At 49.4% G+C, this 26,991-nt stretch overlaps 1 protein-coding gene across 1 annotated transcript in view; it reads left to right on the top strand.

Moving 5' to 3' along the window:
* The window catches only part of LOC144318994 (uncharacterized), a 143,575-nt gene that overhangs the window by 33,014 nt on the left and 83,570 nt on the right, over positions 1-26,991 (top strand). The window contains exons 16-28 of the mRNA XM_077906642.1: positions 477-665; positions 3,090-3,245; positions 3,929-4,113; positions 5,007-5,189; positions 5,902-5,993; positions 7,909-8,072; positions 9,796-9,955; positions 10,086-10,165; positions 14,076-14,262; positions 15,362-15,517; positions 15,934-16,067; positions 17,226-17,384; positions 23,867-24,047. Coding sequence (XP_077762768.1) covers positions 477-665; positions 3,090-3,245; positions 3,929-4,113; positions 5,007-5,189; positions 5,902-5,993; positions 7,909-8,072; positions 9,796-9,955; positions 10,086-10,165; positions 14,076-14,262; positions 15,362-15,517; positions 15,934-16,067; positions 17,226-17,384; positions 23,867-24,047 — 2,026 coding nt within the window. The remainder of the gene's footprint in view (positions 1-476; positions 666-3,089; positions 3,246-3,928; positions 4,114-5,006; positions 5,190-5,901; positions 5,994-7,908; positions 8,073-9,795; positions 9,956-10,085; positions 10,166-14,075; positions 14,263-15,361; positions 15,518-15,933; positions 16,068-17,225; positions 17,385-23,866; positions 24,048-26,991) is intronic.

The following is a 26,991-nucleotide window of genomic DNA, read 5'->3' as shown; positions in this document are numbered from 1 at the left end:
GGCCTAGTCAAATAAACACAAAGTTAACCCATCACCGAGGCCTTCAGCATACCTAGTGAATGAGACATGGGTCCCTGCTCCCATGGAGCTCTCAGCATCTTGCAAGGGAGACACACAGATGACAGCATCTGAGTGTGACCTAGAATTTCTGTGCTGGCCTCTCAGAGGAAGGAGAATGTGGGAAGGCAGTGATGTGGGAATTGAGGAAAGACTTCCCAGAGGTGGTGACAGGTGAACCAGGCCCTAAAGAATCAGTAAGAATTTTTTGCTGTGGGAAATCTGCCCAGCAAATGTGGAACTTGACGATTTGAAAAGGTGGTACCCCTTTGCTTGGGTCCAGGTGAACCCTGGGGAGCCCAGAGTACCCTGCCCAAGGCTGCTGCCCCCATTTCCCCCATTTGAGCCCCCTGCTCTGCAGCTCTGGATCACCCATGTGACCGAGCTTCTCCTCCATGAGCCCTGGCGTCTCTTCCCAGCTTGGCCTCCGCCTGGAAAATGCAGAGAAAATCATCCACAGGCTGTTGGGCGGGAAGTCATTGTGGGGGCAGGAAGAGGAGAGAGAGGGCCAGCCGGAGAAGTCCTCAGAGCCAGACCCAGGGCCCTCAGCAGCCAAACCTGACTGTCCAGAAGAAAGGTCCAGAAAGATGAGAGACCTGCAGCAGAAGGTAAGGCGGGGGTTAGGGGGAGGTACCTGCACCCACCCTGCTCCCACCCTTCACCAGCCCGAGCTTTTGGCCTGCGAACTCAGGTGTCAATGAATTCTGACCCTGCCCTCCCTCCCCAGACACAAGTACTGGTCCAGAGCCGAGTAGTCAGCTGTTAGCCTGCCTTATCGTGAAAAAGTCTTGATCAAAGCATTACCTACAATTAGAAAATCATGCAAGCCCTAAGCGTGTTTCCACCACCAGAACGCATTCTTAGAATCAGTGCCCAGAGCATTATCGGCACCCCAGAGGCCCCCTGTCCTCACCCTTCTGGTCTACCCACCCTAACCAAGGGTGATCATGAATCGGCCTCCTAACTGCCCTGATTAGTTCTACTTTTTAAAAAATCAGCTCTGTCCCAGGTCTAGTAATGAGTAGCATGTGTTTAATTACACAATTTGATAAGTTTTGACCTATAAGTGCACATTCCTAGTGACGTGCAACCATCACTTCTATCTAGTTCCCAAACATTGTCATGGCCCCAAGGGAGACCCCATCCCCAGTAACAGTCACTCCCCATCCCGTCTTCCCCCCGGCCCATTGCAACCACTGATCTGCTTTGGGTCTCTATGGATTTTCCTGTCCTGGACATTTCACAGACACGGAATCAGACACATGTGACCTATGGTGTCTGGCTTCTCTCACTGAGCCTCCTGTTTGGGGACTCGCTGGTGTAGCACAGATCAGTGCTGTATCCCTCTTGAAGGCTGGATAGGCTACACTGTGTTCATCCATCCACCTGCTGGGGGACATTCTGTTGCAAATTGTTGCCACCCTTTGGCGAGTGTGAATAATGCTGCTTGTGACATTATGTGTGTGTGTGTGTGTGTGTGTGTGTGTGTGTCTAGCTTCTCTCTTGCTTGAATGAGATCCATCCACATGGTTCTATATTTTCACACTTTGCTCATGCTCCTTGCTGTGTAGCGTTCCATGATCTGAACCTGCTAGAATGTCCTTATCCATCCTACTTTTGGTAGACTTTTGGATAGTTTCCTGTTTCTAACTTATCGCCCATAGCGCTACCAACATTCTTGCACGTGTCTTTCTGGTGAATGCACGTGCGCCTTTCTGCTGGGCACATACCCAGGAATAGAGTTGATGGGCTGTGGGATCCTTTAATACCCATTCTGTGGGTGGGGAATTATATTTTATGTGACTTTTCTCCCATGGATGGACATGACACCAAGATTGCTGGCACCTTTTTACTCTCTCTCTCTCAATAAATAAATAAAATCTTAATCTACATCCTTTTTGTTATTTTCACACTTGGGATGGAGACTCATATTGCAAGATCTATTTAGCGGAAGCACAGTGATAGTGGCAACAGTACTTGGCCTCAGTGTTGGGGAGCCGATAGGGAGCGGTGGAGGCTGTGGCAGGTGGGAGAAACGCATGATTTAGTTAGAAGTGGTGGCCACCGTTCAGCTCTGGTTTCTTATTGGCCCTTGTGGTGGTGATGTGGGGTGGGCGGGGGGAGGCCAATACTTCTCTTTTTCAAGAAGCCAGAGGACTCGGATTTCATATGTAGTCTCCTAATTTTTATTTATTTATTTTTAAAAAAAAGATTTTATTTATTTATCCATGAGAGACACAGAGAGAGAGAGAGAGAGGTAGAGAGACACAGGCAGAGGGAGAAGCAGGTTCTATGCAGGGAGCCCGACGTGTGACTCGATCCCGGGTCTCTAGGGTCATACCTGGGCTGAAAGCGGTGCTAAACCGCTGAGCCACCCAGGCTGCCCCAGTCTCCTAATTTTTTTTTTTATTGGTGTTCAATTTACTAACATACAGAATAACCCCCAGTGCCCGTCACCCATTCACTCTCCTAATTTTTAAATATTGGAAACAAATCCAATTTTTAAAAAATATGCACCGTGAAAAATCTGAAGATAGACAAATGGTCACAGACTGAGGAGACAGGAGAGATGGGGCAAGCTCATGGCATGTGCTGCCTGAATTGGGTCCTGGAACCTGAGGGAGACCCGGAATGGAAACACCGGTGAAATCTGAATGTCTGCAGTTTTGTATGTCTGTGTTGGCTTCTCCGCCTTGCCCGCGCCCTGGCCGTGGAAGTCGCCACCGGTGGAGACAGCGTGAGGGATGTGGGGGAGCTCTCTGTACCATCTTTGCAACTTTTCTGTAAATCTAAGATTATTCTAAAATAAAAAGATCTTGAGAACACTCACACCCCCGACACGCTGCCCTGGGCATTGGGTAGTAGCGCGGGTCAGGGAAGACACTTCTGTGGTTTTGCTTGTAGGCCACGAGTTTTGCAAGTCACATTTCGGATGCTGAAAGCCCTTGCCCTTGCCCTTCTGGTCCCCCTGGTCCCCCACCTGTGTCCAGGCACTAGACCTGCTCCTGTCACCAGCCTGGTTCCCCCCTCAGGTGGCCCGGAGGCGCGCGGAGCGGCAGGCGCTGCGGTGTGAGCTGAGTGTGAAGGTGTTCGGGCACGAGCTGAGCTATGTGAACTGCGGGGTGATGGGGAGCCACGTGAAACGCCAGTCCTTGCACCTGGCCGAGCTGGCAGCCAAACTCCTGAAGGTACCTCCGGCTGGGCTCAGCCCCAGCCCGCTCTGCCGGCCCTGTGGGGTTTCCTTCAATGTTTTGGGGGGAAAGTACTAAGGTACTTTCCAGACTTATGACCGTGGTATTTCGGGCCAGGCTGCCCAAGTTCAAATCATGGCCCCGCCTCTCACCTGCGGGGGAGCCAATGCTTGTCATGGCCTCGGTTTGTGCATCTGTGAAATGGGCACCATAGCATGACAATAGTGATAGTAACAAAAGCAACAGCTAAAAAAAAAAAAAAAAACAGCAGCTACTTTATGGGGCGGTTGTTCTAAATGACCTAATGCAGTAAAAAAAAAGAAAAAGAAAAAGAAAAAAAAAGAAAAAAGAAAAGAAAAATGCAACCAAATGTTTAGAATGCACCTGGCATGTGCTAAGTGCTCTGCATCGTGCGCAGGGCTCACATTCCTCCTTACCTGACTCACCCTGGATCCCGGACCACTGACCCTTTTCCACAGTAAACTAACTGGACTTGAACTCAGCTCCACCTGTTTCTACCTATGTAGGTTTGGCCAGGTGATCTCATCTGTTTGTGGGCTCAGTTTTCTCAGCTGGAAACAGGGGATGATGTTCATGTCCCTTCCTCTCCCCGCCCCACCCTTGTGTGAGGATCCATGCCCGGGGCTGTCACCTGCATCATTACGGTTCTGTGGCTGCAGGGACAGGAGGTACAGGTGAACCGGAGGCTGAACCTGGCCACGCAGGAGCTCACCTTCCCCACCGTGTCTGGCCTTCCAGCCCGGCTGACCCTAAATGCCTCGGCTGCCATCGGCGTCCGAGTCCGGGGGACTGCCGACTTCCAGCAGCACCTGGATTTCTCCGTGAATGGTTATGTCAAGCCCAGGTTAGCTGGCTTCTCGGAGCTGGAGGAGGGAGGTGGGTGGGCGGGGGCCTCCCCCTACAGAGGGCTGCAGAGAGCAGGGCTGTCAGCATGGGCTGGAGGGGATCCCTGCCCTGCAGACCACCCATCGTACCAGCTCCTGTGATTGTTTTCTGTGCCAAGAGACTGAGAAGATGCTGGGCAGCTCTGAGAAGACCAAGGCTCAATGAGGCAACATCATGTGTCTAAGAACATTCTAGTGTTTGGCCACGGCCCATGCTTCCCTCTGTTCCACTCGGCCTCCGAGGGGAGGGGAGAGGGGAGACCATTTAAGATCTATGGGCTCCAACTCTAGTGAACCCATGTAACCACCCATGAGAGGGACACTCTTCTCATTCCCACTGATGGTTCAGAGAACAGGCTCCAGGCAGGTGCGCTGTGGGTCCAGGCCACACGGTGTGGGCAGCATCTGTTCGGTGCTCGGTTTGATTCTGGAGCGGGCCCAGGGCCTGCAGGGTGACTGTCCCCACTCAGCTGGCCTATCTGTGGTTTCTGGATCCGACGTGGGAAATGTGGGCCTCCTGTGCTGGCCGCTCTTTGGCATGAAGGCCCCAGCGGGGGTCAGACAGCCTGGGGCCCAGTCCTGCTGCCCCGATCCCAGCCTTGGGACCCAAGCAGGTGTGCCTGGGTCTGCATCTGTGAGTCGAGGCCAATGATGGCAAGGCCCGGATGGACCATGCATGAGGTGCCAGGTGCACGCAGAGTACATGGTCAGTGATGACCACGGTGCAGGCGCTGCTCTGGCTCAGGACTGCCGAGAAGCGCTGGGGTGGGGAGCAAGTGGGCACTGTGTTTGCGGTCACCTGGGGCCTGCAGGATACAGACGGCATGTATCTCCCTCCCCCCCACCCCCGCAGTGCCCTGCTCCAGATCTCAGCGCAGATGGGCACAGTGGGCGCCCTGGGGCAGGCCGGGCTGCGGTGGGTGACCAGCGTCCGTGGCACTGCCAGCCTGGATGGTGGGATTGAGGCGAGGAAGGCCCGGGACCTCCACGTGCACCTGAACACCCCTGAGGAGGCTGTGGAGCTGCTCAGCTTCAGGTGGGCATCCTGCACCAGCGAGAGGGAGCAGGTGCAGCAGGGGTGGATGTGGGCATGGGCGTAGCTCGAGGGCTTGCACACATGCGTCTGTGAGTGTGGGTGTCTGTGAGCACCTGTGAGCACGTGTGCATGATTGCCCATGTGTGTGTGAGCATGAGCCTGTGTTTGTGCCTATGAGTGGGGTCCTTTAAGATGTCAAGTCATGTCACCCCAGTCCCCTCCCACCTGTTTAAAACCCTCTGTTGGTTCTAGGATAACCCAGGTCTACATGATCGTCCTTCCTCATGGGGCTCCTGTCACCTGTCACCTGTTTGTTTCTCCTACCTCCTGCCCTCCACTCATTCCCTCTCCCTCCACCCTGACCCCCTCGAACCACCCTTCTTTTTCGTTCTCCGAAAGTGGCCACTTCATTCCCACCCGAGGACCTTTGTACCTGCTGTTCCCTCTGTCTAGAATGCTGGCTCCTTCTCATTCTTTGAGTCTCTACTCACCTATTCACCTCTGCAGAGACTCCCCGCCTACCCTGCCAGCTAAGGGAGGCCTTTCCCCGAGACAGACCCTGTGCCACCCCCATTCAGGTTTCTTGTGGCACTTGTCACCGAGTGCTATGGGCGAGTCCCCCCAAGGCCTGTTCTGTTCATGTTTCAAGGCACATTTGTCCAGCGAATGGATGGAAATGACTTGTCTGGGACTTTGCTCTTTCCCCACCCAGCTCCAAGCTGTATCTCGTCACTGGGGATGGCGTGAGGAGCCTCAGTGATGTTCACAGCCCTTCTGGGGCCCAGTCTTGTACTGACGAGAAAGGTAGGTGGGGCGAGGGGGGGTCCTTGCCATGCTCTCCCAAGTTGGGCATGTGGGGGCCATGCCAGCTCCAGATGCTAGAGTAGCTCTTCTGCCTAAATTTATACTCCTCCTTTGATTCTGCTTCTAGAACTCTATCCTATGAAAATAAACCAAAATCACTTTAAAATGCGTTGTGGGGCAGCCCTGGTGGCGCAGCGGTTTGGTGCTGCCTGCAGCCTGGGGTGTGATCCTGGAGACCTGGGATCAAGTCCCACGTCGGGCTCCCTGCATGGAGCCTGCTTCTCCCTCCACCTGTGTCTCTGCCTCTCTCTCTGTCTATGAATAAATAAATAAAATCTTAAAAAAATAAAAAATAAAAAAAATGTGCTGTGTGCAGAGATTATCTGCAAGGGCAAAAAACCCCACGAAGCGGCTCAGTTATCCGGTGTCGGTGAACGGCTCGTTACAAGGGCTTGCAAGCTGTGCCTAGGTTGTGACCTTTTCCAATGGTTGAAAAGTAATCAAAGAATATTTCACATGTGAAAAATTGGTGAAATTCATGTTGCATCGGCCAGCAATAAAGTTTTATTGGTACATGGCCACGCCCATTTGCTTACCGGTCGTCTTTGGCTGCTTTGGTCAATCCACGCGCGGCAGAGCTGAGTAGTTGTGACAGACCCTGTGATCGGCAACGCACCAGGTATTTCCTATTTGGCCATTTCTAGGAAAAAAAAAAAAGAATTCTCCAACTTCTGGTTTCGTGAACCACCTGAGATATCCTGTAACTTTAAAACCCTGTAATGAAGGAGATATTTTAATAATACTAGAAAATTCTTTGATAATAACATCAGTGAAGGGGCAACAAAAATTGGAAAAAAAAGGAGATCCCTGTGTGGCTCAGCGGTTTGGCGCCTGCCTTTGGCCCAGGGCGCGATCCTGGAGTCCCAGGATCGAGTCCCAGGATCGAGTCCCACGTCAGGCTCCCGGCATGGAGCCTGCTTCTCCCTCCTCCTGTGTCACTGCCCCTTCTCTCTCTCTCTCTCTCTTTCTATGTCTATCATGAATAAATAAATAAATCTTTTTTAAAAATGAAAAAAAGATGGGAAGGAAATGCACTGAACAGTAGTGGATCTTGCAGGTGTCACTTTTTTTGAGTAAGGTGGGGGAGGGGCCCATCTAAATGAATTGGCTCCTTTTTTTTTTAAGATTTTATTTATTCATGAGAGATACAGAGAAAAGCAGAGACACAGGCAGAGGGAGAAGCAGGCTCCCTGCGGGGAACCCGATGCGGGACTCGATCCCAGGACCCCGGGATCATGCAGACACTCAACTGCTGAGCCTCCCAGGCGCCCCATGAGTTGACTCCTTTAGGCGGGGCGCTGTCCTAAACAGACCTGCCGGTCCTCCCAGCTGTACCGTGAGGCAGGAACTGTTACCGGTCCCGGTTTATAGGTGAGAACACTGAGGCACAGAGCTGTTGAGTAATCTGCCCAAGGCCACACAGCTGGAAAGTGGCAGAGCTGGAATTAGGAATCAGGCGGTCTTGCCCTGGAGCCCGCCTTCTGTGCACCGCTGCCTCTCACTCTTACGGTCTATACCAGGGGTCCTCCAGCGGAGGCGGTTTTGCCCCCCCCCGGGGCCCTTCGGCAATGTCTGGAGCCATCTGGGTTGTCACCACTGTTGCTGGGGTTGCCACTGACGTGCAGCAAGTGTGGCCCCGCTCTGCTGGCCAGCATCCTCCGAGATGGCTCCCAGCACACAGACCTACCCAGCCCGGTAGGGCAGGGGCGTCTGGGGTTGCGGGACCCTGGTCTACACGGTACTGGTTCTCAGAAGGAAATGCAGAAGTGTTTTCTTTGCTGGGTGAGTGGCCCTGGGTGCCTGCCTGGCATTCTCTGGCAGCTGACCAGGGCCGTCTGCTCACCCTTTTCCATAGCGTCCCACACCTGGGGCTGGCAGCTGTGCACAGAAGTCACCTGGCCAACAGCTGGCCAGCCCTACCTGCTCTCAGGGCCTGTGTCTGCGGCTGTGACACTGAAGAAGCAGGATCGGGGCCTCCAGCGATACCTTCTGGAAGCTGCCTATACCTTCCACCCCCAGGTAGGCTTATCTTCCACCCAGGAATGGCCCCCTCTTTCCCAGCCAAGGGGTGGGTCTCCTTAGGTCGTCTACCCTGGGATCAGGCTCGTGAGGACATTGTTGTTCCTCTCTGGGGCTGTTGGGCTGGGTTGGTCCAGCCGTGGTCTCCCTCCTGCCTCAGGACCCTTGCACATGCTGATCCTCTGTCTGTGGCCCTGTGGCTTGTTAACTCTGAATCAGTCTTCACCTGTCCGTTCAGGTGTCGCCTGCTCAATGAAGCCTGCCTTCATTACCCCAAAGTGGTCATGTTCTTTTGTTACCTGCTCTAATAGCACCATGTTTATTCCCTTTAGGTCACTTTTATGGTTTTTTGTTTTTTGCGTTCTGTTTGGGTTTTTTTGGTTTGTGTTTTTTGTTTGTTTGCTTGTTCAGAGAGGGAGGGGTAATGGGAGCTGAGGGAGAGAGAGAGAATGTTGAGCAGGCTTCATGCCCTGTGCAGAGCCCAACTTGGGGCCCCACCTCACAACCCCGAGATCATGCACGACCTGAGCCGAAATCAAGAGTTGGATGCGTAACCAGCTGAGCCACCCAGCAGCCAGATGGGTCTATTGGAATCCTAAAATGATCTTGTCCCTCCTCTGCTCTTCAGTGGCTCCTATCACTCTGAGGACAACCTGACCTGCTGGGCTTTCTGCCCCGTCTCTCTGATTCTCTACCCATCTTACCAGCACCTTTTTCCCCCCCTTTTTAATGCCCCAGGACCTTTGCACTGGCTGTTTCCTCTGCCTGGAACACTCGTTTCCAGACAACCACCTGGCTCTCTCTCTCTCTCATTTCCTTCATTATCTGAAACACCACCCCCTCAGAGGCAGCGTTCCCTGACCACCCTGTCTGACCCCTTATCCCCCTGAGTTGGTCAGCAGAGTACCCATCCCCAGCTGCCACACCGTCTATATTTGTGTCTGGTGGCCCTGTGCTCTCCGTCTAGAATTCAGGTGTCACGAAGATGTGGGGCTTTGTGCATCTAAAACTCCATCGCCTCAACTAGCCTCATACACAGTAGTGACCCTTTATTGGTTGTGTAAGAATGTACATTGGGACAAGGTCTCAAAGGGGGCCTGGGTCCTAGGCTGTGTTTTCCTTGAAGCAGACCTAAGCCAAGGATTTAGGTAAAAGTGATTGGTTAAGAAATGGCCCCCGGAGGACCCAGTGAGAGGGTGGAGAAGTTAGCCTGGCAAGGGGAAGAACTGAGGGTGTGGTGTGGGGGGTGTCAGGTGAAGTGTCCCCTGCCTGGTCCCGGGAGCATGGGCTACGTCTCGGAGTGAGGTCCCCTTGAGGCTGAGGTGCTGGGTATTTTTTCACTCCCTTGAGTTCATACAGGAGGGCAACCTTCTGGAGGCCCGGGTACCAGGTGTTACCTGCAAAGCATGTAAAGGCTGAGATGTAGGCACGTAGAGGGCTTAAGGGATCCGAGGGGGTCTGTGCAGGGTGGCCATGGCGTGTGCCATGCCGGGCAAACTGAGACCCTGTCTATGCGGTCCCCAGTTGTCCTGCAGGACTTTGCTTTTCTCCATGTACTGCTTGAGATCTCCAAACTCCCGGTTTGGTTCTTGTCTTGCGAGATTGAGGAGGTGCCTAAGGACTCATGTTTTTGGGTGGTGGGGATGAGGGTCTTCTCTTGGGAAGAGGGGAGAGCCTTTGGAGCTGGATGAGGTCAAGACTGAGAGGTCCCCCGTGTTTCCAGAAGGACAGCTGGCTCCCTCTGGAAGCTTCAGCTCACCTCTTCATGGGCACGCCCGAGTCAGACGTGCCCAGGGATGTCGGGGTAGACGTGAGCTACAGCGCACCCCAGGGGAAGTTCCGGCTCAAGCTTCAGCATCCCAGGAAGAAAGTGCAGCTGGATGGTAATAAGGGGGTCCCGCCGTGGTCATCAATGGGGCTCAGAGATCAGGAACCTGGTGGGATGTTGTCCCCTGGGGAACTCGGGGGTGGAAGTTAAACCTTGGTCCCTCAACTATTGTTTTGTGACCCCAGGAAAGATCGAGACTCTCCAGAGTACCCGCGTCGGTCACCTGGAGCTGATTCTGGATGACAGGGACGTCTACTACATCAAGGTTTGCTCCCCATCCTCCGGTTTCTCGTGTTGGCACCTGCCACCATCTGGGCTCTTCTGGCCTCGGTCCCACGGGCCCTGCTTGAGAGTTGACATCACCATTGATGTGTCCGTGGTTCTTCCCCTACACCTGCCATAACATTTGTGACCTCTTGGTGCTCAGAAAGGTATAGAGAAGAAAAAAGTGGGCTTGAATCTTATTACCATAGATGTCAAAAAATGGATAATCTCAGTAATACAGGAGCATGCTTGAAACTCAGGGGAAAGGCACAAGTGAAAACATGCTACTCCCCAAATTTCCAGAAGAAATGGCAGTGTGAGCCCCAGGCAGTCTGTGTTAGTTCCTCAGGGCTACTCGACCTAAATTGGGTGGCTGAAACACCAGAAATTTCTCTCGCACAGCTCTGGAGGCAAGAAGTCCCAAATCAAGGTATTGGCAGGGGTGGTTCCTTTGGAGGTTGGGAGGGAGACTTTCCATGCTTTTCTCCTCACTTCTGGTGGCCTCAAACGTTCCTTGGTTTGTAGCATCTTTTTCCCATGTCTTCACATTGTCTTCCTCTGTCTGGGTCCGAATTTCCTGTATTTATAAGGACACCAGTCATACCGGACCAGGGTCCACCCTCAGGGACCTTATGTTAACTTGACCATTTGCAAAGACCCTATTTCCAAATGAGGTGCCCTGCACAGAGGCTCATGGTTAGGTCTTCAGCACCTTTTGAGGGGACGTAATTCAACCCATAATGTTATAGATTTGACAACACCTTTTACTTTGAGTTTCATTTTTGTATCTGTTGATGTTGCCTGAAAAGATCATACCCCATTCTTTGTTGGCACTTTTCTTTCTTTTTCTACTTAAAAATCCATCCTGGCAAACTTTTCATACCAGCACATGCTGGTACAATTTACATTTTCCTTTGTTATAAAAAAAAATGATACACTTATTTAAATAATTCAGAGTTCAAAAGATATGAAAAGGTACTGAACCGAGTGTCCTGAACCATAGCCACCCCCGCACGTGCCTATTTAAATAAATCCAAATTAAAGAGAAACCCTCAAAAATAAAAAAAATAAAAAATAAAAAAAAGGGAGAAACCCTCCCTTCTGCAGTGGCACTAACCACTTTCTAAGAACACTTCCCTCCTTGCAGAAAGTTCTGTTGGTCAGCATGGGTCTCAAATGAAAAGCTCCCCCTGCCACCCCTCCCCAGAGCCAGCCACTCTTAGAGTTTTTTTGCGTGGGATTCTTCACAGATAAATTCTTAGCAGTGGAATTCCCAGAGCAGAGGGCGCATGGGTTTTTCTCTTGGAAACTACTCAGCAGGGCCATTGAATTCTCTGTGGTTGTACGAAAGCTTTGTGTCTGTCTGTCCCTCCTGCCGAAGAGAGGCTTTAGACCTTCCATCTAGCATTCAGGTCTAGTCCCAGGTCTGGGACTTGCACAAGCACAAAACGAGCGGTTTTAGACTTGCACCTGCCACGCAGCACACCTGGGCACCGGTGGCAGTGGGTCTGGCCTCGGTCTCCAGGGCCTGCTCAGGCCCGGCACTGGGAGTCTGCAGCGGGGGGGCTGGGATTTCTCTGCAAAAACACACTGTCCACTCCCCGATCCGCTTCCTTCCCCGAGTGAGGAGAGCACCAAGTGTCGGGGGAGAGCGCCTTCCTCCTAGGGCCCCAGCTGCCTGGCTTCCGAGGAGGCTACCAATCATTTTGGAAACTCCCAGGAGCCTGCCAGCCGCCTCTGGTTGTTTGCTAAATGCACAAGTGCTAATTGCCTCCACTTCCCTGCAGACCTTCCTGCTGCTCTCCCCTCTTCAGAGGGCTGTCTGCAGCCTGCAAACATTTGCTTTCAGAGAACCTCCAGTCTGAGCTGCATCAGACTCATTACAGCAATGGTAACAGCAGGGTTCTGGAACCTTCCAAAGCTTCTTCTCAGGAGGCGATGGGTGGCCGTGGGCTCTCAGCAAGCCTGCAGGAGATGAGGACCAAGGCAGAGGAGCTCAGGAAGACAAAGCAGCGGAGCAGGGTTCAACTCAGCTCAGAGTTTGTGGGGTTTAAGAATGGCCTAGAGGAGCGCAGTGGGGTTCTGTGCTTCTTCCCCGCCCCGGGTGGGTGGGGGCAGGGCATCCCGAAGTCTCAGGCTGCCCCCCCACCCCGGGGAGCCCCGGTTTACCATCCACCTGGCTCACCGTGACTAGTGTGCCCTTCAACTGCTGCTAAGTGTCCTGGTTTGGATGAAATGTTCCATGATCATCCTATTCACGGGCTGCACTTTGCTCCCACCAAGCAGCCTCTGAGACAAACAACAGAAAACCATCCCCGAGACCCCCCTTTAAGTGAGAGAAGCAGGCTGGAGTGGAGAGCCTGTATCTGTTTTTGTGAAAAGCAAGAGGGAGCCTGCAAATGTAGGCTCGTGCACACGCATGTGCACGTATGCACACACACACACAGACTCATACAGGTCTTTCCTGCCCTTGCTGGGGAGAAGACCAAATGTCAGGGGAGAGGGCCTTCCTCTAACGCCTCAGCTCTCTTGAGGACGCACAAGAAGCTGGGCCCAGCGCCTGCCACTGAGGGAGATGAGGAGCCTAAGGAGGGAATGCAAACCTGTTATTTTTCAGTGTCTTCATTTTTATTTTCCCCCAACAACTAGTTATCAAGCACCTGCAATGTGCCAGGTACTCGGAAGGCAGCTCAGTGAGAGACACGCACAGTTTTCTCCTCTTGGAGCTTACGTTGTAGTGGGAGATGATAAGTGACATAATCAAGCAAATTGTTCAGTTGATGGGTGAGAAAGGAAAAGGAAATCCTTAAGCTGGGGCACAGGGATCTGAAGTCATATGAGAAGGGTCTGGGGGTTGGCTCTAGTTTTATTTATTTATTTTTTAAATTTTACGTAAATTCAATTTGCCAACGTATAGTGTTGGCTTTAATTTTAAATAGGATGAGAAGGGAAGCCTGATTGAGAGGATAACTCTTAGCCAAGGCGAGAAGGACGTGCAGGAGAGAGCCGTGTGGTTCTCTGGGGGAAGAGATTCTAGGTAAAGGGTGAAGCATGTGCAAAGGTCCTGAGGTGAGTTGTGCCCAGAGTGTTAATAGAACAGCACGCCGGCTCCTGTGTTTGGAGCAGAATAGGAGAGGGGACAGAGGAGCCAGGGGACAGATCCCATAAGGCTTTGCCAACAAGGAGTCAGAAGAGAGCAAATTGTGACTATTGAAGAACAAAGGCAGAACAGGATTTAGAGAGCATATAAAATAGTGGATAGTCGGGGAGCGGTGAGGTCATTTTTACGTCTTTGGGGTAAAGAGATCAGCTGGCGGTCAGCAGAGGTCTGTTGGGTTGGTCTACAGTTGGGAGCAGCTGTTAGGGATGACAGTTGTCGTTGCTTAGGGATTCTCCAGTGCGGTGACGTAGTGTGTCTTGGACTGTCCACGTGTCCTTTGGGTGGACTTTTACTCTGAGGAAGACGGGAGTGTAGGATCCTACGTTGTCTCAAAGGGGTCACTCTGGTAGCTGGGTGGAGAAGAGACGTCAGGGCCAAGGTGGGAGCCTGGACAGCTGGCAGGAGGACATTGCAGTGACACAGGTGCTGATGGCCAGGGCTCAAGCCAGGGTGGGGGTGGGGGTGGCCCAAGGGGTCAGGTTCCAGAGTATTCTGCAGGGAGGGCTGGCCCGGAGCTGGCTGCTGAGAGCAAGGGGCGAAGGGGACGAGTCCTTCGCATTTACACCTGAACTTACTCCCTGGACTACCTACCTGGATAAAGAGCAAGTGTAAGAACTGGGAGAAGGACCAGCCCAGGGCCCGTCAGCTAAGCTCTGTCCTGTGTCCAATCTCAGTTCTCGTGGGCAGAGCCAGGCCTGCCGGCCCAGCCCCCACCCCACACCCCGCCCAGGTGACGCTGGGGTCTTTCCAGGGACGGAGTGACCTGTGGCCAGCAGCTGGCAGTGAGGCCCAGCTGTTTGAGGCCCAGCTGGAGGTGAAACTGGTGACGGCGGGCAGCCCTGTGGTCCTCACTGGGAACCTCAGCCAGCAGGCGGGCAGCAAGTTGGCCTTCTCCGTCTCGCTGAGCAACCTGCTGAGCGACCAGGCCCACCTGTCAGGTAGGAAGAGGGGCCCCTCCTCCACCTGCACTGGGACACCTGGGTGGCTCCGTTGGTTCAGCGTCCGCCTTCCGCTCAGGTCATGATCTCGAGTCCCACATTGGGCTCTGTGCTGAGCGAGGAGTCTGCTTCTCCCTCTCCCTTTCCCTCCAGCCCTGCTCACTCTCTTTCTCTGTGTCTCTAAAAGAAGTAAATAAAATCTTAAAAATACATATATATTATTTTTAAAAAAAAGGAAGAGGGACTCCCTCCTGCCACTCCCTGTCTTCAGTGGGCAGGCTGTAGGAGGGGGAGGGCTGATACCCCCCCATGGATCCCCATCTCCTCGACCTGCCAGTGTTAACCTCCCACCCACAGGAAAATCTAGGCCCTGTATCTGTGCACAACCACCCTTCAGACCCCTGAGGCGCCCTCCAACACCGACTGCCCTCCATGAGCTCCCAAACAGCAACTTTCAGACTATTTTGATTCTGTACTAAAACACACATGTGGCAGTGGAACCCAAATTGCTCAGGACACGGTTTAAACCTTGAACCCACCGCCTGGCCTGGGCACAGCCGGTCTGATGGATGCCTGCCCCGATGCCAGAGCTGGGGTGCGGCCCCCTGGCTATGCTCCCCGTGGGCTGTTCTGGGAGATTCCAAGGAATGATGTCAGGGGCCAGGGCTGCAGGGCACCCGGCATGGGCACGGTGGGCATTGTCAGGGCCTAGCGATACCCATGTGATCTGGATAAATGTCAGGGTAGCAGACACAGGTTTCAGAAGGTGAGCTGTACCAGATGGCCTCCGAGGCACTGTCCTTTCTCATCTGTTCTATTGTGTTTTCTTCTATGTGATTTAAAAATTTTGGCCTGGACCCGCAAAAGTGCCTTTCGGGCCACCGACCGTTGTCACCAAGTAACGCTGTCAGTGCTCTGACACCAAAGTTCCTCGGCAGGGACTCAGGCATGGGTTGCACCAGGATCCCCCACCCCGGGGCCCCCTGGGAGGTTCCTTGCTCGTGCTGGGGCTGGGGTGTCCCCTAGGGTGTGGGCCACAGCCATGTGGCATCTGTCCCTCTCACTCCCTGCACACCCCCCCCCCCCCCCCCGCCCGCAGTGCTGCTAGAGAGGAAGGCAGAGGATGGGCTGCAGGTGGTGGCCCTGGGCGGCGAGCTGTCCGTGCCGGGTTCCGTGGGACTGCACGTCCTGGGCTCGCTGCAGCGGCACAGCCGCCTCTGGACCAGCTCCCTGAGGATCAAGTACGGCCTCTTGGGTACGGCAGGTGTGCGGGGCTGGGGGCGAGGTGGGGGGTGGCAGGACGTGCAGCATCTCCCGGGGCTCTGGCTCTGCGGGCTGAGGTGCCACCTTGTCTTGCCCTCACCACACTGTCCCTTAGCCACTTAGGGATCTCATTGACTCTGAACAGAACTGGGCACTTAGCTGGGCAGTTAAAAAAAAAAAAAAAAGTGTGTGTGTGTGTGTGTGTGTGTGTGTATGTGTGTGTGTGTGTGTGTAGACCTGTCTTTTAAAACTCTCCATCAGTAGGTTCCAATGAGTGACACTAAGCAGAGGGGATCTGGAGCAGGGGTTTGAGGGGGTGCCGAGCTGGGCTGCACGCTCCCCTCCCTGGAATCGGGATGGAGGGCTGCTGGCAGAGGCCGGCAGGTGGCTCTGGGTTGCCCCGCACAGGTCAGGCGAGGCAGCTGGCACACGAGTGCAGCACCAGCCAGAAGCTGCGGGCGCACAGTGGCTCAGAGGGGGCCTATGAGCTGGAGTTGGACCATGAGCTCCACTGCACCCAGATCCCAGCGCTCAGCCACAAGGTGGGTGCCCTGGCCGGGGGAGGGGGTGATCTGGGGACAGCCCGGAGCTCATCCTCACAGAGACTGGTTTGCTCAAGGTCGGGCGTGGGAACAGAGCTGGAATTGCAGCCTCAGTCTCAGGCTTCCGAGCTTTGGTTCCCTGGGTGTTTATTGAACACCTGCTATAGGTCCAGCCGTCTCAGAGAGGGCCGTGCTCACGGCAGCACTTGGTCTGTGCCATCCCGTTGCTGGGCGGGGGCACAGAGAGAGAGAGAGACCAAACCAGAGGAGCCGTAAGAGACGTGGGTGGTTCAGGACAGAGGCTGAGCAAGCGTGACAGCAGGCAGTCTACTTTGGAAGGGGCAATGGGGAAGTCTTTGGGAAAAACAGATTTTAAGATGAAAATGAAAGCACGCAACAGTTCTGTTCCTACGGAAGCATGCTGCAGGCAGGGGGAATGGCAAGTGCAAAGGTCCTGGGACAGGAGGGAGAAACGGGATGATGGGAGCTAGCAGTTCACCAGAGCGGCTGGCAGGGTGAGCGGGAGGGAGAAGCAAGCAGCCGCGCTTTTGTTCATCTTATCACACATTTGCCTCTCCTGCTGGATTGTCACCCCCATGAGTGCGGGGTCTTCTTGATTTTTTATCCTTGGGTGTCTGATGTCCAGTGCTGGGCATAGTACTACTTGGTACTTGGGAATAAATGAATGAATGCAGTTGCCTTGACCTGCTGTTCGGAGATAGGAGAGGGCAGCAGGACAGCAGGGGCAAAACCCTGACCCACTTAGATTCTATCCAGGGAGCCAGAGGCTGCTGTGGGAGAGGCGGGGGCAGGGAGTTGTGGGTTTGTATGAAGCAGATCAAGAGTCATTTCCCCACGGCTGCTGGCTTTTCCAGCCCCTTATCAAGGCCTGGAGCAGGATGCGGGCGGGCCTGAGTCCCTCACCTCCAGCTCAGGATTTAAGGGCTACCAACAACACAGTCAGGAAGACGAACCATATTCTGATGCACTATTTTACAAAATCAGAATCCATGCAAAAAAAAAAAAAAAGTCACCTCCTCCAGTACTGTCTTCCCGGGGAAGCAAGCCTGCATCCCCTAGGGTGGCAGCGGCAAGGAAGCCCAGGGACGGGGCACACAAGGCTTTCTCGGGCATCTCTTGGGTCGGGTGTGTCCCCAGGCTCAGCTCCGGCACCAGGAGGGCTTGGGCCACCTACACTCACAATTGGAGGTGAGCTACGGGGAGCACTGGAATGAGAGCAGCAATAAGAGGCGGCTCCGCGTCAGCCAGACCTTCCAGAACGACTCAGGCCCGGCCTTGAGCAATTACTTCACGGAGGTAAGCCCAACCTCTGCAGAGCTTCAGCTCCCGGGGTGGCAGCTGGGCCTCCCGCCCGGCTCCCCACGTGTCCCTGGAGGCCTTGGTTGCAAGAATGCTGGAGCTAAAACTCAGCCTTGTGACCTTACCACCTCCCACCTCCGGTCCTCGTGTCCCAGGGGGGTCCAACATCTGCTGGCCTGTCGAGGACTGCTGGGGGGCGGGGGGGCTCATCTGCAAGGATCTTTGCCATCGGCTATGTGCCAGGGGGCTTGGGAAACACAGATTTCCAACTCTAGATGCGTTTTCAGGTTTTCCCGGAGGTTTAGGGTTAGCTCTTTCTGGTAAAACATACAAGCCAGTGCTTAGCTGAACAGACGATGTGCTCTTGCAAGGCACGTGCCTAGGGCATTTGTTTTTAAATTTTTAATTTTGTTTAAAAATTATGATCAAATACACAGAACATAAAATCGACCACTTCTGCTGTTTTTAGGTGTACGGTTCGGTGTCATTAAGCACATTCATATTGTTGTGCAGCTGTCACCGCCCTCCGTCCCCAGAACATTTTCATCTTATGAAAGTGAAACTCTGTCCTTGCTCAGGAATGACTCCCTACTCCCCACTTCCCCCTGGGGCCTGGCCCCAGCATTCTACTTTCCATCTCTGAGCCTGACCCTGGGTACCTCGTTTAAGTGGAATCATGCGGTATTTGTGTCTCTGTGACCAGCTTATTTCACTTCAGCATAAAGTCCTCAAAGTTCATCCACGCTGTAGCGTGGGGCAGAATGTCCTCCCTTTAAGGCTGAATAATGGCCCGTCATATGTGTGCACCACATTCGGTTCATCCGTCTATTGATGATCCAACCAACACCTGGGTTGTTTCCGTGGTTTGGCTGCTGTGAATATGGGTGTATGAGTATCTGTGCGAGCCCCTGCTTTTCATTCTTTGGGGTATATCATCCCAGAAGTGCAGTGATAGATCGTGGGGTAGTTGTATTTTTCATTTTTTGAGGGGCCACCCTATTGACTTCCACAGCAACTGCGTGTTTTATAGCCCCACCAGCAGTGTGCGAGGGTTCTGATGTCTATGTGTTCCCTGGCACTCCTTATTTCCTGTGGGTTTTTTTTTTTTAAGATTTTATTTATTTATCCACGAGAGACACACAGAGAGGGGCAGAGACACAGGCAGAGGGAGAGGCAGGCTCCTTGCAGGGAGCCCAATGCTGGACTCGATCCCGGGATCACGCCCTGAGCCAGAGGCAGCCAACTACTGAGCCACCCAGACATCCCACCTGTGGTTTTTGATGGTAGCCATACTAATGGATGTGAGGTAGTGCCTCGTTGTGGGTTTTTTTTTTTAAGATTTTATTTATTTATTCATGAAAGACACAGAGAGAGGCACAGACATAGGCAGAGGGAGAAGCAGGCTCCGTGTGGGGAGCCTGATGTGGGACTCGATCCTGGGACTCCAGGATCACGCCCTGGGCTGAAGGCAGGTGCTCAATTGCTGAGCCACCCAGGCATCCCCTCATTGTTTTTTTTTTTTAAGATTTTATTTATGTATTTATTCATGAAAGACACACATACAGAGAGGCAGAGACACAGGCAGAGGGAGAAGCAGGCTCCATGCAGGGAGCCCGACCTGGGACTCGATCCTGGGACTCCAGGATCACGCCCTGGGCCAAAGGCAGGTGCTAAACCGCTGAGCCACCCAGGGATTCCCCTCTCATTGGGGTTTTGATTGGCATTTCCCTCAAGAGTGATGCTGAGATGGTTTCATGCCCTTGTCTGCCATTGGTTTATCTTCTTTGGAGAAATATCTGTTTAAGTCCTTGGCCCATTTTTGAATCCGGTTGCTTGCTTTGTTGTTATTGAGATACAAGATTCTTTACAGACTCTGGATATTAACTCCTTGTCAGATACATGGTTTGCAAATATGCTCTCCCATTCCACGGATTGCCTTTTATCTGTTGACAGCGTCCTTTGACATGCAAAAGTTTTACGTATGCAGGTGGTCTGATCAAGCTCTTTTTACTTTTGTGGCCTGTGTTTTGGGCGTAACTAAGAAATCCTGGCCAAATCCAATGTTGTAGTTTCTCCCCTCTGCTTTCTTCTAAAGATCTTCTAGTTTCAGTGCTTAACATTTAGGCTTTTGATGCATTTTGAATTAATTTTTGTGTGTGGTATATGGAAACATCCAGCTGCGGTCTCTTGCCTGTGGATGTCCAGTGGTCCCAGCCCCATGTGTCCAACAGACTGTGCTCTCCCCACCCCACCCCCTGCCGTGGAGTGGGTTTGGCGGGCTTGTGGAAAATCATTTGATCACAAATGTGAGAGTTTATTTTGGGGCACCGTTCTGTTCCATTGGTCTGTATGTCATATTTATGTCCCCGCCATACTGTTTTGATTACTGTAGTTTTGTGAGACCTCCAACTTTGTGCTGCTTTTTCAAGATTGTCTGGGCTGTTCGGGGTCCCTTGAGATCCCATAAGAATTTTAGGATGGATTCTTCTGTTTCTGCCACACACACGGAAATGCCATTGCAATTTTTTTTTATAAATTTATTTTTTATTGGTGTTCAATTTGCCAACATATAGAATAACACCCAGTGCTCATCCCGTCAAGTGCCCCCCTCAGTGCCCGTCACCCAGTCACCCCCACCCCCCGCCTCCTCCCCTTCCACCACCCCTAGTTTGTTTCCCAGAGTTAGGAGTCTTTCATGTTCTGTCTCCCTTTCTGATATTTCCCACTCATTTTTTGCAATTTTGATAGGGATCAAGTCAAATTCATAGATTACTCTGGGTGGCACTGACACCTTAGCAATCTTTCCATCTATGAACACTGGACGTCTTTCTACGTATTCCTTCCTCCTCTGATTTCTTCTAGCCACGTTTTGTAATTTCCAGCATACAAGCCTTTGGCCTCCTTGTAACTTTACTCCCAAGTACTAAATTGCTTTTATTTTATTTTATTTTATTTTATTTTATTTTATTTTATTTTTCTAAATTGCTTTTAAATATCAAAACTGTCTGAATAAATTCTCCTTGTGGGGAAAAAAAATAACATTTGAAATGAAGCTAAAATTCCTTTCTCAGTTTCCGTCTTCCATCCCAGCTCCCTCCTCAGCTACCTGGAGGAAAGAGCAATTATATTCTAGGGTGCTGGTAAGAAGATCTCTTTCTGTTCCTTTGCTCTGTGCACCAGTCACGGGCACTTAGTTTTGGTTGGTGAGTCTTGCTGTGTGCATCCTTCGGCTACTGGTGTTGGAGAACTTTCTTGTTACGTTGTAGAGATCTACTTCATGCTCTTAAACCCCAGCATCATGCTCCATAGGTATCTATATTGCATCTTGTTTAGCCATTTCACGCTTGTGGTTTCTGGTGGTGCATGCCTGAACGTCCTTGGGCATGACTTTCTGGGCACATGTGCGGCAGGCTTTCTGGGGCACATGTCATAATGCACAATTTCTGGGTTTTGGAATTCATGTATTTTTAATTTGCTGCCTTTTGAACAGTTTGGCTTCTACAATGAATCAATCACCCACCCCTCCAGCCATGTCCAAGGGGAGCAATTTCCATACCCTCACCAAGACCTGACTTTTAACATTTGAAAAACATTGCTGATATGGATGGAAAGGCTATCTCATTATTTGAATTTGCATTTCCCTGATCACTTAATAAGGCTGAGCACCATCTTTTCTGTATTTCTTCTGCCTTTGCATTACCCTTTCCATGGACAGCTTTTTTGTATCGTTTGACTTCTTTTTTTTTGAATTAGAATTTCGGGGCACCTGGATGGCTCAGTGGTTGGGCATCTGCCTTTGGCTCAGGTCATGATTCTAGGATCGTGGGATCGAGTCCTACATCTGGCTCCTCGCTGGGAGCCTGCTTCTCCCTCTGCCTGTGTCTCTGCCTCTCTCTGTGTCTCTCATGAATAAATAAATAAAATATTAAAAAAATAAAAATTAGAATTTTGACTTGATAGTTTTTTTTATATAATTGTAGTACATGCATTATGTTACTATTCTAAATAGGAAAAATTTCTTATTTCTGGAAAGCTTCTGGTCCCAAGGGTTTAGTGAAGAGATTAAAGATTGGCAGAGTTTCTGCAAGCCTTTTGAAGTGTGGCAGGCACCATGCTAGGTTCTGAGGAGATGAGTATGAGATATTATTTATCCTTAAGAAGTTGACAGTGAACAGAAGAGGAAAGGGCAGAGAGAGCAGTGATGAACCATTTATTATTGCCAGGCTATGTTTCAGATATGTTGTTTGTATTATCTCATTTAACCCCTGTGACATAACCACTATCCTCACTCTGCAGAGGGGAAATTATGAAAACAGTCTAATCTGAGGTCTCACAGCTACTATGTGACTGAATTGGAATGGACACTCTAGTAAGTCTCATTGCACACCTTAGGCTCTTAACCTCTTGCCTGGACTGGATTGTGCCCCAATTAAATTACTAGCAAATAATTTACTAAATGATTAGTCGAGGAGAAAAGAAATAAAAGGCATCCAGATTGGAAAGGAAGCAGTGAAACTATTTCCGTTTACAGCTGACATTATATGTGGACTATCCTAATGAATCTACACATCCACACACACACAAAATCTATTAGACCAATAAATGAGTTCTTCAAAGTTGCAGCAGACAAGATAAATATATGAAAGTCAAGTTGTATTTCTCTACACTAACAGTGAAAATGCTGAAAGTGAAATTGAGAATTCCATTGGCAATGGTGTCAAAAAGGATAAATACTTCAGCATAAATGTAACAAAAGAACATAAAACAAATACTCTGAAAACCACAAAACATGGTTGAAAGAAATGAATGAATGAATGAATGAACAAGCTGATCCCAAAATTCCTATGGAATTGCAAGGGACCCAGAAAAACAGCCTTGAAAAAAATGAACAAAGTTGGAGAACTCCTACTTCCCAATTTCAGAACTTACTACAAAGCAATGTTAACAAAGAGCATGGTAGTGGCATAGGATAGACATACAGACCAATGGAGTAGAATTGCGAGTCCAGAGATAAACCCAAAATATCCAGAGATATTTATAGTTAGTTGATTTTTGACAAAGCTGCTGGGACCATTGAAGAAGGGGAAGGAATAGCCTTTTCGACAGCTAGTGCTGGTACAACTGGATATCCATGTGCAAAATCATGAATTTGGACCCTTACTTAATACCATTTAGAAAAAAACTAATGCAAAATGGATCATAGACCTAAATTTAAGAACTATAAAACTCTTGGAAGAAAACATAAAAGTAAATCTTTATGACCTTAGAATAGGTTGGTTTTTTTTTTAAAGATTTTATTTATTTATTAATGAGAGACACACAGAGAGAGGCAGAGACACAGGCAGAGGGAGAAGCAGGCTCCATGTGGGGAGCCCGATGCAGGACTTGATCCCAGGACCCCAGGATCATGCTCTGAACCTAAGGCAGACGCTCAACCACTGAGCCACCCAGGTGTCCCTAGGGTGGGATTTCTGAGCTACATGACACTAAGAGTATATTAACAAACACAAAAGTTGATAAATTGGGGTTCATCAGCTTTGTGCTTCCAAAGATTCTATCAAAAAAGCAAAGTAGCCCACACAGTGGAAAGAAACATGCACAAATTACATGTCTTATAAGGGATTTTTACCCTAAATATATAAACAACTCTTACAACTTAACAGGAACCAGACAAAAGACTTAAATAGATATTTCTCCACAAAAGGTATACAAATGGCCAATAAGCACATGAAAAGATGCTCTATGTGATTAGGGAAATAAAAATAAAAATTACAGGGAGATACTGCTTCAAACCCGCTAGCAAGGCTAAAAACAAAAACGACAATAATAAGTGTTGGTGAGGATGTGGAGAAGTTGGAACTCTCATATATTGGTGGGATCACAAAATGGTGCAACGATATGGAAATACAGTTTGGTATATCTTTAAAATGTTAAGAACAGAGTTCCCATATGACATAACCATTCTACTCCTAGGTGCTTGAGAGAGTTGGAAACCTATGTTCACACAAACCTGTGTGGAATATTTATAGAGTATTATTCATAAAAGCTGCAAAGGGGAAACAACACAAATGCTCTTCAACAATGAATAGATAAAATATGATTTATCTATACAATAGAATATTGTTCAGCAATAAAAAGGAATGAAGTTCTGATACATGCTAAAAAGCAACGTGTGTGAATCTTGAAATCATCATGCTAAGTGAAAGAAGCCAGACACAAAAGGCCACGTAGTATATGATTCCACTTATACAAAGTGTCCAGAATAGGCAAATCCATAGAAACAGAAAGTAGATTAATGGTTTCCAGGGGCAACGGGAAGCAACTGCTAGTGGGTCCAGGGATTCTTTGGGAGTGGGCCGGGCAGTTCCTGATAACGCAGGGAACTCAGGCCAACCCCTAGCCATTGTGGTGAGCCAGTGGAATGTTCTAGGTTGGGAGCGGAATGATCTGATTAGCGCCTTGGGCTGGGTCTTCTCCAGTTTGTGCTACAGGTGACCGAGAGGCAGGTGGATTACCGTCTGCAGATGTATCACTCGAGCCTTCGCCAGCCACACATGGAGAGCAGCACACACCTGAAGGTGCAGTACAATGGGCGGCTGCCCTTTGTGGCAGGCTTGCGGTGGAAAGACACGTCTCGAGCTACCCTGTGGAAGTGGGAAGGTGAGTGTCACCTAGGGAGACTCTGGCTGGCAGTTAAGATTTCTGGCCCCTGGGCCTTTGCTCAACCTGTGCTCATTACCTGGAATACCCCCCTTTGTTTTTGCCTGGCTGTCAGGACTCAGACCTTTATTTTATTCTTAAAATTTTGTTTGAATTCAATCTGCCAACATATATATAACACCCAGTGCTCATCTCATCATGTGCCCTCCTCAATGCCTGTCACCCAGTTACCCCATCTCCCCACCCACCTCCCCTTCTGCAACCCTTTTTGCCCCCCCCAGAGTTAGGAATCTTTCACGATTTGTCTCCCTCTCTGTTTTTCCCCACTCAGTTTCCCTCCTTTCCCTTATGATCCCTTTCATTCTTTCTTATATTCCATGTATGAGTGAAACCATATGATAATTGTCCTTCTCTGATTGACTTACTTCACTCAGCATAATACCCTCCAGGTCCATCCATGTTGATGTAAATGGTAGATATTCGTCCTTTCTGATGGCTGAGTAATGTTCCATCATATATATAGGCCGCATCTCCTCTATCCATCATCTGTCGAAGGACGTCATGGCTCCTTCCACAGTTTGGCTATTGTGGATATTGCTGCTGTGAACATTGCAGTGCAGGTGTCCCCGTGTTTCACTGCATGTGTATCTTTGGGGTAAATCACCAGCAGTGCAATTCCTGGGTCGTAGGGTAGCTCTAGTTTTAACTTCTTGAGGACCCTCCATACAGTTTTCCAGAGTGGCTGCACCAGTTCACATTCCCACCAATAGTGCAAGAGGGTTCCCTTTTCTCCGCATCCTCTCCAACATTTGTGGTTTCCTGTCTTGTTAATTTTCCCCATTCTCACTGGTGTGAGGTGGTATCTCATTGTGGTTTTGATTTGTATTTCCCTGATGGCAAGTGATGCAGAGCATTTTCTCATGTGCATGTTGGCCATGTCGATGTCTTCCTCTGTGAGATTTCTGTTCATGTCTTTTGCCCATTTCATGATTGGATTTTTTTTTTTTTGAGTGTTGAGTTTGGTAAGTTCTTTATAGATCTTGGATACTAGCACTGTATCTGATGTGTCATTTATAAATATCTTCTCCCATTCAAGAAAGACTCAGACCTTCCATGTGTCCCATGACGCTTAAAATTATATCTTGACTGCTTAATGTTAGAACTCTACATTACAGCCCCTTCTCTAATTCTCCAGTCTTATCTTATCTCACTTTCCCTGTTACCAATTATCGTGCAGCCCCACTGGCCTCTTTTCTATTCCCCTAAGCATACCTTACGGCCTTTGCAGTTGCTGTATCCTCTTCCTGGAACACTCTCTCACTTTTAAAAAATGGCTTTGAAATAAATAAATAAATAAAAAATAAAAAATAAATAAATAAATAAATAAATAAATAAATAAATAAAGGATTTGCCATAATTTATCTTTGAATTAATTTTATTTTTATATTAGCAATACATTGTTTGAAAAATAAAGTCGAAACTATGAGTTGATCATTGTTGAAGGTGGGTATTACAATAGGGGCTTATGATCCTATGTTCTCATGTGTGTACCTGAAATAATTCTTTAAAAGTTTTTTTTAACCAAAAAAAAAAATAAAAATAAAAAAAAAATAAAATAAAAAAAAAATAAAAGTTTTTTTTTAACCTAGTCTATAACAAATACAGCGATCTTCTGCTTCATGTCTTCCTGTCCAAAGTTTTGCTTAAAATAGCAAGAAGTACTGTAAATTCTGTTAGCTATTTCTTGCTAAGTCCTTTGGCTCTTAAAATACTACTACAATTCTATTTCTTTTTCTTTTTTAGGCCATTCTCCATATATTTCTTACCATAAAGGATGAAAATTTAACTCTTAAACCAGTTCTTTTCAAATATCTCTTTCCCTTTGTCCCCCTAAAAGAGTTCGTTTGTGAATATTCAATATTTACTTAATTGTGACTCTATGAATGTCCTTCATAGCTGAGATACATGGTATACTATGATTCTAACTTTAATTTTTCCTGGAGTTATAATTGTCTTTTTCCCCCCTTTTGACTAATTTTCTATTTTCCTCTTAATAATTATTCCTGAATGTTTAGCACAAGTCTCAAACTCTTCTCCAGATGATCAAACACATCAGATTATGTATCAGCTTCAGTTAATTCTCATATCTTTCTTGGAGACCGTCTTCCTAGATCTTCTGTTTTTCTGCTTCAGTGTAGACCAGTTGCATAGCTGTGGTTCTGGCACATCCCTTTCCCATCATCCCAGGAATTCCTTCCACTTCTCTGGGGTCACAGCCCTGTTTCTTGCATTCACGTCATCTTTTTTCTTGGTTTACTCTTTTGTTTTGATTGAGCATATCTTCCAGTAGCTTCCTGAGAGAGAACTGTATTTGTTCCCTAGGACTGTTTTAACAAATGACCACAAACTGAGTGGCTTGAAACAACAGAAATGTATTCTCTCACCAGTTCTAGAGACTAGAATTCTGAGTTCAAGGTGTCGTCAGGGCCATGCCCCCTCTGTAACTCTGGGTAGAAATCTTCCCTGCTTCTTCCTAGCTCCTGATGGTGGCCATTGCTACTTGGAGCGACATTGCTCTCATCTCTGTCTCTGTTGTCACATGTGTCTGTGTTCAAACTTCCCTCTTCTTTTAAGGACACCAGTCCTATTGGTTTTAGGGTCTACCCTACTGTAGTATGGCCTTATTATAACTACTTATATCTGTGATAGCCTCGTTCCCAAATAAGGTCACATTCTGGGATATACTGGGGGATTGGGATTTTGTATATTTCAGAGTGACATAATTCAACCCATAATAGGATGTAAACATTTTGCACTCCTAAATGTTTAAACTGTTTTGATTTGCCTGGGTAATTTGCCTGAGTAGAGAATTCTAGTTTTCCCCTTAGGATTTTGAGGACATCGCTCCAGTGTCATTTCAAATAGTTAAGATGCTATTTCTGGT

Source organism: Canis aureus, chromosome 8, assembly GCF_053574225.1.
Source record: "Canis aureus isolate CA01 chromosome 8, VMU_Caureus_v.1.0, whole genome shotgun sequence".
In the NCBI taxonomy this organism is placed as follows: domain Eukaryota; kingdom Metazoa; phylum Chordata; class Mammalia; order Carnivora; family Canidae; genus Canis; species Canis aureus.
Note: the sequence above shows the minus strand (reverse complement) of the source record. Positions and strands in the feature narration are given on the sequence as shown.